The 12,156-nt window shown below is 53.6% G+C and overlaps 1 protein-coding gene across 1 annotated transcript in view; it reads right to left on the bottom strand.

Moving 5' to 3' along the window:
* LOC308057756 (hydrocephalus-inducing protein homolog) overlaps positions 1-12,156 on the bottom strand; it is a gene marked incomplete at its 5' end in the record, with an annotated part of 101,259 nt that overhangs the window by 49,923 nt on the left and 39,180 nt on the right. Inside the window, 2 exons of the mRNA XM_080411807.1 lie at positions 1,295-1,533; positions 9,758-9,910. Of these exons, the coding sequence (XP_080267933.1) occupies positions 1,295-1,533; positions 9,758-9,910 (392 nt within the window). The remainder of the gene's footprint in view (positions 1-1,294; positions 1,534-9,757; positions 9,911-12,156) is intronic.

The raw sequence follows: 12,156 nt of genomic DNA, 5'->3' as shown, positions 1-12,156 counted from the left end.
TGTGGCTCTGGGAAAGCCCACCTCATCTGGGATGTCACCTGGGTCCCCCCAGCTCACCTGGTGGCAGCTCTGCACCCGCTGCCAACGGCGGCTCCCAACTAGCTTGCGGGCAAAGACACGAAGGGGGGCAGAGGACAATGACACCAATCCCACCCACGCTCTCCCCTCCACTGTGCAGCCCATCTGTGGCTGCACAGAGCACAGGGCACGCTGGCCAAGTGCCAATCTCCCTGTAACGTCCCTGCTTACCTGGGGGGCTTGTGGGTGCATATTTAACACACCCCAGCACCCCACCCCACCCCACTAATCTAGCCTAAATGCTTAAGGCAGCATCAACCTCCTCTTTCTAGCCCAAAATTTAGGTATCGGAGCACTGTGGAGCCTCTTTGCAGCCAGCAAAAGGAACAGGCACTTGGAGAAGAGTATTATTCTCGTCCCAAGAGGACTCCGACAGCAACAGCGCTTTGAAAAGGCTTATTTTTTCTCCCATTTATAAGAATGTAGCCAGTTTCAGGCACACGCACTAGGATCCGTGAATGCCCCCTTCCGAGCTAAGCTCTTTCAGGTAGCACATGCAATTTATCCCACCCAACCTCAGCCAACTTCTCCTCTTCTCCCGCTCAGAGCTGCTCCTGCAGGCACCCTCGCTCGCTTCTGCCTCGGGCTGCCGCCGCCGCAGTGCTGGCAGACCGCAAGGAACGCGGGCAGGGGAAACGAGGGAAGAGCGAGCGCCTCTAATAAAGAGCGGCCCAGCAGGGGAACCGGGGAAGACGAGCAGACTGATGGATGATACAGGGCAAAGAAACTCTGCAGCTCCTCCAGGACTCCCAGGCAGAAGGGAAATAAACCAGCACCATTAATTCAGTCGAGGAGTTGCTAACAAGCTACCACCAAGGTTTTCCACTCTTGCGAGAGAATAGTCCATAGCGAGTGGAAAGGTAAGCAACGTTATTGCAAACAGAAATATGTTTATACTTGTAATGTAGCATTTTCCAGCAGGAGGCTTCTAGGACCTGCTGTTTTCCTCCAGCTCATTCTTTGATAAAGTACAGAAATAAATATATTCCAACTAAAAACAAATCGGGGACAATCTAGCAACTGGTTTTTTCCATTTTGGTCGTTTCTGAGGGTATCTAACAACTTTCAAACGGCCATAGAACACTCCTAAAGGAGTTCCTGTGGCTTCAGTGAAGCAGAGCCAGGACCTCGAGCACTGAAGAACAACTAGCCTGAAGGACTACAGCAAAACTCCTTGCCGAGCCCACGTGGGAAGCGGGAGCCGAGAGATCCCTACCTGAAGTGGAGGCCCAAGTTGAGCTCTGGAGCAATGGGTTTGTCAGTGACAATCGTCGTGCCCGTGCCAACAGCCTGGACAGGGATGACGTAGGTGTGGCTGTTCTCTATGGACACCTTCACCTCATCCTCAAATCTCTCGGTGTCGTCCAAGTTTGCTATGATGGCCACAGACACCTCGCTCTCGGGGGGGATCACTCCTTTACTGGGTTCAATCCTCCAGCGCGAGCGTTTGCCAGCCTGTAAGATGAGCCAAACAGTAACTTAGGATGGAAACCATGGACCCTGGTCTCCTGCGGGATGCAGAAAAAGGATTAAAGACATGAGGGTAAAAACCATGAAGGCTTCCTTTCCCCAACTCGGAGCTACAGTGCCTGGAAACAGCACCCGTGCAGGAGCTCATACAACCTCTATTTTACCCTCCCTTAACAGACCCACTTTGTTAACCCAGCTCTGTCTGACCCAAGGGATGCTCACCCTCAGGAGAATGCTATTGTCCCTCCAGCCTCCCTCTTGGAGGGCACACCCAGGGAAGCCACTTGATATCTCCTGGCTTCCCGACAACGGCGGCCGGCTCTGCCGTAAAGGCTCCAGGCCAGAGGAAGCCAGGACTGCTCCAGTCCCCCCGCAGCAGCCACACGGCTGGGGGATACTGCTGAGACCCCAAAGAATAACTTTGCAAAAGCGGTTGATAAAACCCCAAAGTCTTCTTTCCCAAGAGTCAGGCTTCTCAGCAGCCCCTCAAGGGCTGCAGCCCTCTGTTCCCACGGATCATCACCTGCAGTGAGGTGCCCCAAGGCCCTCTGCTTTGGCAAAGTCAGCTCTAAGTGTTTATAGCAGGGCAGCGAAACAAGAAGCAGAAAGAAAACCACAAGACATGTGCCCTGTGGGCACGGCCTGGGCTTCCCAAGCACTCTTTTCCTCTGGGTCCTCACGGGCCTCCCTCTACGGATGGGGCAACAGAGGTGCTGGACCCCTCCAGCCCACCTAAAGCCACATTCACAAGGAGCAAGCTCGCAGAAGAGAAATGCACGCAGTGCTCCCGGGCCAGCAGGAAATGCACTGGGATGCAGACACGTGGCTTTCAGGTGTCCATCACAGCATCAGTGCTACATGCATCACAGTTCAGCACTGTGTTTGGGATGGCAGGCACCACTCATCCAAAACTCTACAGTACTGTCGAGAAGAGGGTTACTTTCCTTTTCTTTTTCTTTTTTTTTTCCCTTTAAATAGAAAACAACGGTGTGCTCAGAGGCCTGACATGATAAAAGCAAGTGCTCGATCCAGGTGAAGTTAGCTCAAGTTTCCGTCCGTCAGGCTGGCAGCTCTGAGCTCTAACAGGACACCAGCCAGCCCAAGGGAGAAGAGCAGCAGAAAACCAAGCAGCACTTTGAAGTCACAGAAACATTTAAAATAACACCCCAAAATGACCTCTGCTGACAAGGTGAAGGCTAGCTGGAGGCCAGGGAAGCGATAACTTGCTGAGCATTCAGGGTCCCAGCAGCAAGCATAGGTGCTCCAGCTACGCTAACTCCTTAGGCTGGCTGTGCCCTCCATGTAGAGCAGGTCAGGGCTGCATGCCTGCATCCCATAACAGAGCGTGCCAAAGGCATCAAAACGATTCCGGGCACCAGCAACATTTATACACTCAGCTCCATTTCATTTGTCCTCTAGGGCTTCAAAAAAAGAGTCTTGAAAAAAATTTTTAAAAAAGCAAGATGAGACTGGGATGGAGGCAGGTGGCTGCCACGGGGTAAACACTGGGGCCTCACTGACCACGGAGGATTCCCACCAACCCTCCCCTGTGGTCCCTGCAGCTGGTCGCTGGCCTCGGAGGCATCGGCTGCGCTGCCGCCAGCCAAGGGCTACCCAGCCAGCTCATTCACACCGAGCCAGTGGGCGTCAGGTTTTCACTGACGTTAATGTACAACTTCTCCTCCGATTCACGCTGACACAGGGTAGCTTGCTTGAAAAGGAGACCCGATAGCGCTGCTCCAGAGGTGAATCTGCAAGTCTGCTATCTGACAAAGCTCATTTATCACAGCTTGGCAACAAGCCGGGCAGGAAATTGTACCCAAGGAACTATTACTGAGGAATAATGACAGGCTGTCTCGATGGAGCCAGACTCGCAGTGTCCCGGGGTGACCCAGCGCAGACCCACCGTGCCCTGCCAGGCCAACAGCCCACTCCGGAGGAGCACGATTTGCATCGCGTCCTCATCCTTTCCGTTAGCATCTGGTGTGGGTCCCAGGGGCAGCACAGCGCACCACTGAACAGGAGACCTGCCAGGACCAAAAGGCTCTGCCGGACCAGCTCCGCTCAGGTTTTTAGGTCAGCTTCTGCCTACACCGGTCCAGGCTGTGTCCCAGAGACAAGAAATCCCTTGGGAACACGCTAAAAGCATCCATCCCCCTGCTCTGAAGGCCAAAATCTAACTTCTGACAAGATCCCTGCTCCTCGCTTAGGCTTGAATGCTCCAGAACACGATGCAATAGCTGCACGTGCTGGGCAGACAAAGACAGCGGCTATTTCTGTCCCTGCAGGAGCTTGTACCACTGGACGCCAGAGTCAGAGCGCCAGGCAAGGGCTGGCATCAACCGCTTCGAGAAGCTCAGCGCTGAGATCGTTAGCTTCTCCTGGGACAGATTTCATTGGGAATAAGAGCTGCCAACGTTTGCTTCTAGCGGGCATCAGCGCGCATCAGAGACGGACGGCTGGATGGCTGCCCCAAGGGATGGCTGAGGAGCCACCACGCCGCCCTCTGCAAGTTACTTTGAGCCCGTTAAGTGAAGTCATCTGGTCATTCCGGCCTTGCACGAGTGAAAGAAGCAGCAGAACTCAACATGAAAAATGCGGCTGTACTTTACCAAGCCATAGCTCTGGCGAGAGAGTGCTCACACCTCGTCAGGTGGATCCACCGACCCCGGTGGGGGTCACGCACGAAGGGGAAATAACCCCCCGCCACATCAGCTGCGCACGGAGCCTTGTCCCAGGGGCTTTAGCTGTCCTAAGGGGCGGGAGCCTGTGCTCTTCATAGCAGAGTGACTCCTCACCCGCACAAACGGCCAGTGGCAGAAAGAGCCCAGAAGCACCCTAAGGCCCACAGGGTGGGGATCAGAGCACAAGGCTGGCCGGATGCTCCCACCAGCCACCAGCCTCCTCCTGGCACCTCGGCACCAGCATCTCCTCGGCAAAATCAGGGGGACCGCTTTGGTTGAGCCTCTGCCCCAGAGCACCAGCAAGGAGATGTTTTGTGAAATCGAGGCAGAGCCTCTAAAGCCAGTGAAAAAAAAAAAAAAAAAAGAAGAAAAAAAAAAGAATTAAAGTGTGGCACTCACTGCCACCAACAACGGAGCCCAATTTGTCACACTTGCTTCAGCTAACAGCAGCTGCTGAGTGAGCCAACGAAGCTTGTCTCCATTTGTGTCCCCTGGCCATTGCTCAGCCCTCCAGGTCCCATCTGCCCTCCCCGCTGGGCTGGGGAGACCAGTGCCACCACTCTGCACATTGGGGCTCTCCAGCCAGGACACGGACACGGCTTGGCCAGCTGCTGCCAAGCACAGGATTGAACAACCAAAATCCTCCTGCTTTTCCCTCGGGAAGAGAGCTCAGCTGAGTCACTCTGGCCTGTAGCAGCGTAACTGCTTTGAAGACTTCTACCCTTCTTGAACCCTGTTGGCCAGCAGGTGCAGCACAACGTGACAAGTTCCCTTTTCCTAGATGAGCAGAGTAACAATTTCTTCCATTACTGAAACACAGCAATTTTGAAAGACCATGAACCCATAGAAGATACCGGATGCCATAAAATCCAAACTCTTCCCTAAGGCCAGGTTTCAGGCACCTTTTCCAAGGTCTCCTCCAAACCTTTGCTCCCCCTTTTAAGGCCCACGTGCCCTGGACCTAAGCCTGAGTGACACTGGGAGGGACACAGCCTTCTACCTTCCTTGGCTTTTGGTACAACCCCTCACCAGCATGAGATTGGATGCTCCTGGCCACGAGCCATGTTCACGACTGATGCTGTGTGTTTCCAGGCCCTGTCAGCTACAACAAAGGGCTCCGGCAAAACCAAACTGGGTGGAAATGCACAAACTGGTACTGCTGTATAAGCAAAACACAGCCTTTAAACCCAAACCAAGGGTTTCATTCTAAAGGTGAGCTTTTGGAGCACCATGAGGCTCTGGTGGGACAGCTCAGGAAAGAGTTAAGCCTATCCATCTTCAAAACTTCTGCTCACCTTGGAAGAGGCCACATATGCAGGGCTAGTGCTGCCCGTACCCTGGAAAGTTAATTTAACCCTGATTTCTAAACAGCACTGCAGATATCATGAGAAGGGCGCAGCACTGTCTGCCTCTGTCTCACTATGAGCAAACACTGACAGGCTGGCTAATTATTCAGCTGCTTTGGGGGCGGGGGGAGTGATTTACAGTAGATTTGAAAACCACCCTCTTGCTGATTGAAGTCTGCTCCGACTTCAGCGAGAGTAGCAGGGGAGAACTGCAGACAATGCTGATGTGCTCTTCAAAGCCTTCACTGCCCGCAACCTGCACGATTTGCTCAGAGAGCAACAGAATCGCCCGTCAGCCAGACCCAGAAACAGAGTCACTAAAGCAGCATCGGCACCGTTTGGAAGTTTATCTCCGTGTTTTGCGGTCTTTCCATATGGCCATTGCATTAATAAAAGCAATGTCATCAAAAGCTTGAGGGAATAAGCAATGAAATTAGTAAATGAAACAAATCCTGCACTACAGGGGAGCAGAGAGTATGGGAACTGTGTGTTCTGCCCTTGCTTACACCGCACCTGACCAACAGCCTTTATACGCTGCCTGAAAAATCCATGGAGTTATCCACAGCGAATACCAGTGACAAGATAACCAGGTACAGCTTTTTTTTAAAAAAAACAAAACCAACCAACCAAATCTTGGTCTAAGTTGAATGTGGCAGCAGCTCATCCCTGGGAACGCAGAAGGGGATCTGCACTGAGCCACCAGGCACCCTCCTGAAGACAACCCAGCTGGCTGTACAAGCACTGCTGGAAACCAGGCAGCAGTGAGCTTCACCTGGAGCACAGGGCTCTGGATCAGGGAGCTCAGGGCTCAGGCTGAAGGAGACAGGACCCCACATTACGACTGTCATGAGACGAGGAAACCCCAAGGAAGGTTTTCTCTCTCCTCCTTGTTACAAGGCACTGGGAAACCATTTGCCACCCTGCGGTAGCACATAACAGACCCAGCACGGGGGTTATGCAGGCAGAAGAAAGCTGCCACTGATTAAGAAAAATTACACCCTAGGCCTGTCTTTTCTTTCCTGATCACAGAGACGTGATACGCAGCTGCCTTCTGTGATGCCAAGAGATGACAACCTTAGCAGTCACACAAAAGATCCCTGAGAAGACAGCATGACAAAGAACAAGTAGGAAATGATCTAAGAACGATGCTTTTCCCTTTCTGCAGGGAGAGCAAACACTTCCATCAGTCCATAACAAGCCTTTGGCACTTGTCAATACGGCAAAAATCAGGCACTTAGGGAGGCAGGAAAAGAAAATGACAGCGGAGCAAGGAGGAGAAACAGCCGCTTTTGTCAGCAGGTTACATCAACCCCCAGCTAAGCTGCAACAGCTCCTTCATGTTGACCCATTGCTCCAGTCATTTTTACCCAAGACAGACACAAATCCCCCCCTCGCTGGATCCAGAGGATTCCCTAACAGGCTGGGCTGCCTGGCAGCTGGGAAAGCAATCTGACAGGGAAAAGCACACCCGACAGACACAGGATTCACTGGGTGAGCACAGGACGACACACTGGTCCCAAGGGTCGCAGATCTGCAGACACCCTGGCAAGCAGGGATAAGCCAACCGAGGACGCAGGTATGCAGTCCCTACACCCCTCTTCCCACCCAAAAAGCCCCATCTCAACACACAGATTTGGCGGGTTTTTATTTATTTTCTTCTGGTGGCAGAGATGCTCCCTGCTGCTCCCTGCAACTGAGAACAGAACAGACACAACTCACCCAGCAGAGAGGAGAGGGGTACAGGGAAGCTGGTGCCTGAGGGGAACTGCAAGTAATTCCTGAAGTCACTATCCCAAAGTGAAGTTCACCACAAATCATCCTGGCTTGCTCAGGTAATGATCTTGTCTCCCCCAAAGCGAGCAGCAAGCTTGCCTTAACAGGAAGAGCAATTTTCACTCGACGGTTAAGAGTACCATCGAGGTGGCAGCACGGCCATCTGCATTACAGCATTTTCCTTTTCTGTTTCAAATAAGACACCAGCCTTTCGTTTGCCCTGTGGCTGCCTCTTCAGTTAACCTCATTCAGTTTGTCAAGCTGCCCGTCAGTCTGCATAACATTCCCGATGCAACGCTCCTGTGAAAATTTCAGCCAATAACTCGCTCTTTCAAGTGGAGACCATGATCTCTGAGCCTCACAGCCACCGTTTGCAGATTGGCCAACAAATGGGAGACAGGGAAATGACGGCTCACCACCCTGCAGCAACCTCCAAGCAGGAATCAGAGCAGCGGCTTTGGCGCTTTACAGGACACAAGGCTTGGGTTCAGGGACACGGGGGAATGAAGGATGCCTGTGTCACCCATCGGCTGGGCTAAGGCACAGCCCAGCCTGCTCCGCTCTCAGATGGACACGTGCACGTCACCCTGACACCCGACTGCATCCCAGGCTTTATCTCCACAATTATTCAGTCCCCTCTGCTTCTCATCAAGGAGCTGCCAGGCAGCGTAAGGCAGCCAAGGGCAAAACTTCAACTGGGGCAGCAAAAGAGCAGCAGAGCAGGCAGCTGCTGAGGGCCAGGGCGCAGCTCGGGCACATCTCGCCCACGCCCGCGCTGCTCCCATCAGGCAGCCTCAGCAGCACCGTGCCCACAGTCTGGCTGAAGAGCCCTTGGTGAAGCGGCTGATGGAGCAGGTCCCCAGGACCTGCCTCCTGGCACGTCTCCATGAGAGCAGCAGCTGCCCTGAAAAGCAGAGATGCTCACCATGGGGGAACTCGGCCCCGTGGAGTCAGCAGGAGGGATCACCACACACACACAGAGTAACAGAGCAGCTGGGGCTGGCGAGACCTCTGGAGACCATCTGGTCCAAGCCACTGCTCAAGCAGAGCCCGTCTTCATTGCAGGGAAAGAAACCGTCCCTGAGCCGCCGTGTATTACTGCTCTAGTGATCGATCAGCCCCAGGATTGGCAGGGATGGCGGTGAAGCACGACAGGCTTTATTGCCCAGTCCCATGGGTTAGGGCCCTGAGGCAACGGAGGGGCAGATGTACCCTGCAAGCCCCCCGGCTACACCGCGAGCTGCCCGGGGAGGAGGGAAGGCATTGCACCGGGACAGCAGGACCCCAACAGCTCTGCGGGTCACTGCCTGCGACAGGCATGCAAACCCATCATTTCAACACCAGTACCAGCCATCCCTGGTGGCTTGCTCTCGCCACAGATGGCAAGCGGGTTTTCATGGTGGATTCAAAGAAAGCTGCCCTGGGAATCCCTCCCCCACTTGGAGGTTACCGTTGTCCCCCAAACAGCTGGAAAAGCAGCAAGGAGGAAATTCGCTCCCCTCCTCCTTGGCCCAGGAGGCTGAGCCTGGCCTCTCGCACGCTGCCTGATGCTTTACCCGCAGACCCAGCCAAGCCCACAGAGCCAGGCCTGGGTGAACCAGCTCCACAAACCCAACCCACCCAGCGTGGAGCAGAACAAACCTCCCCCCAACCCTGTTTTTAAGCCCCTCACAGATCCCACCTCCAGCGAGCGGCACATCCCACCCAGCCTCCGCACGGAGCCCTCCCTGGCTGCACCAGCCCTGCCCCCCCTGCCAGGGCAGCGACCCAACCTCCTCCTGCCACCTGCCACGCAGCTTGTCAGCTGCAGCATCCATCAGTTCAACGGCCTTTCCCTGCGGCTGGCCCCCGGAGATGCTCTGCAACGCGACGGAGCCCACAGACTCTGTAGCTACACAACCCTTACCGTTCTGTGTTTGTGCAATGCCACAGCTGGTTGGGCCCCCAGCAGGTGTGAAACTCACCTCACCACAGGCAGGTTGAGGACAAACTTCACACCCCAGACTCTGTCACAAACAGCAGTCTGACACAAAGCAAACGCAGACCTAATGGGGAAAGTGTCGGGAAATCCATGCCCTTCCAGGAGCAAAGGGCCACAGGGGCCTCTTGATCTCTGAGCTCCAAAGACACGACTCTCCGTTAAATACCCTCCAGAAAACAAAGGGAAAACCTGTAAAGATGATCCAGACTCCTTTCTGCACAAACGTCTATGCAAGCTGTCTACTTTACTGAGGGGGTGCCCCAGCTAAAACTGCCCCCAGAGCCAGGCTCCTCTCGCTGCGTTGGGACGGAATATCTTGCTTTCTCTCCGAGACAGCAATATGGAAACGTTGCATGTAAAAATCAAGCCACAGGCTGCTACAGACCAGTCAATTTTCATTGGGAAACAGCCCCACAGATACTTACCATCTCTACACAGAAGGATGCAGGGATGACAGCCTGATTGGAGAGGTGGAGACTTTTGGACGCATCTTGCAGAACTTCAATACTGCCAAAATTTATCTCCCTCGGATGCACGTAGACAACTGGTCCTTCTCCAACGCTCACTAAAGAGACATTCTGCTCCAGGAAGCAGGTAGGAAAGAAAGGAAAAAAAAAGCAGGGGAAGTTAAAAAATACGAGACAGCTCTAAGGGTCCTCCTCGACGAGGCGATAAGTACGGCTGTTGGAAGTTTTCAGCGTTGCAAGGCTGAAACAGAAGGCCCGGGGCAAGTGCAGGCTCGGGAGCGATCCCATCTGAAAGCCACAAGCTCCCGTTCTCAGGGGACAGAGAAACCCTGGGTCCCACGCTTTCCTTTCCAGACCTCCTCCACAGTTAGCTCTCCTTTCTCTGCCTTGTGCCTGCTCCCGCTCCTTCTGCCGCTCAGCCTTGCCCCAAACCTCCCTGATCGCTGCTGCTGCACAGCGACACTTGGACAGTTACTTCTCTGACATTCCCAAAAATGCACCTCTGCAAACCAGCACAAGCCAGAAGCGAAGCAGGCTCTTCAGAGCAGAGATCGTGCAAGTTATGGCCTCTGATGTGTGCCTAGGTGTATTGCCGGTATGACACGAATAACAGGCATTAATTATTCATTACATCATTCAAGCGGTGTTTTTTCTCTTGACAGTCAGACCCAAAAAGCTTTCTCCTTGCAGAACTGGCACAGACTACTGGAGGAGGAACACAGATCCCTTTGCTAAACCACCTTCCCACATCATTAAAAACAATGAGAATTTGTCCAGTCTTGCTGTGGATTTCACTGGTTCCAAACACCTGAACACTTCAACAGGATCTGAATGCATAAAACTCCCAATGCTGACCAGACGCTGTATGATTCACTGGAGGGCACAGAGTACGATTTAACCGAAAAAGAAACCAGCCTCCACCGTGTACAACCTTTAATGATGTCTGGCTCAAGGAAGTGGTATTGACAGCTGTCAGAATCACCAGCCCAACTCAGCCAGAAGCAGCAGCAGCATCCAGAAATGCTCATCCCTTGACAGGGCACTGCTGCGTGCAACTAAGCACCAAAAAAAATCACCTACCAAGGCTGGGGCCTCAAAAATAAGGAACTGAAGCCATGCACGACGATGCATGTCTGGGCGATGCTGCCCAAAGCTCCCAGGAAGGAGGAGCTGCAGGGAAGAGCTGCGCCTCGCCAGCCAGCTCAGCTTCCTGGTGACAGCGGGACAGCAGCAGCAAAGGTAGGGCAGAGCCCTTTGGAGATGAGCGCAACAACATCTGGAGGATGCCCAGGTGAGCTGGCTTCTGTCAGCCTGTGTACTAACACCACGCATCCTCACCACCAAGGAGAGGGCTTCAAAAACCCCAACCCCTTTGTCTACAGGGTTCTTAAAAGGGACAAGAAAAATGCCATGCAACAGCGTTACAGGCAACATGGCACAGGGAAAGGAAGGCAGCAAGAAGAGATGGCAGCTCTGCCATCGGCAGTATTGCCACAGCTACAGACACAGCCACCAGCCACCCCCCCACGCCCCCCCCAGCACCGCTGGCTTTGTCAACAGGTAGGTCATGTCACATTTGATCACTTAGGAACGAAGAGCATCTGACCCTGGCGGACAGCTGTGCTCGAGTGCCCGCTTATTCTGACAGCGGCCAGCTGCCAAACCCCCTGCACACGAGGCACACGAGGCTGCCTTGCCACCAGTAACGCCAGGGCTGGGATTTACCAGCTCCTTCATGCAGATGATACACACCAGACTGGAGCTGGCACGTGGTCACCTGCAAACAAAATACCTGACAACAGAGCTGTGGAGGGACTCTGCACGACCTGGATGAAAGATCTGTACCACGTTCCGCCTGAAACGGTGGTAAAGACCAGGCATCGAGACTGGGCACCCCAGCCTAAGGCAAGAACGAGCTTTGAAGTTCTATTGGAACACGCAGCCATTCCCAAGGTCAGACTTGCAGCCGTACGGGTAGGATCTGCCACCAGCGCAGGACGTGTAACAAGACAGCCAGCTCTTCTGCCAGCCCAGAAAGCTTTGGGTGCGTCAGCTACCAGGGAACTACTGGAACTGCACTGCAACCAGAAGACAGACCTATAGAAAATGCAGCACATCTAGTCCTTTCTTTAGGGACAGCTATGATTCTCCAGCTGAAATGCTCGCCCTTTGGGCAAAACATCAACACGTTCATGTCCAAATAGAAAAGATTACAGTAAGGTCAACTTTCAATTTATAAATTGTTAGCCCAAGGGTAAAAGCTTTTCAAGGGACCTGCAGCTCAAAAACCAGGTGACAGTTAAACAACTGGCTATTCCAGTGGGGAGAAACCCTCCTCTTCCAGGGAAGCATGCCTT

This window comes from Falco punctatus (genome assembly GCF_963210335.1).
Source record: "Falco punctatus genome assembly, contig: scaffold_35, whole genome shotgun sequence".
NCBI classification, from domain to species: Eukaryota; Metazoa; Chordata; class Aves; order Falconiformes; family Falconidae; genus Falco; species Falco punctatus.
Note: the sequence above shows the minus strand (reverse complement) of the source record. Positions and strands in the feature narration are given on the sequence as shown.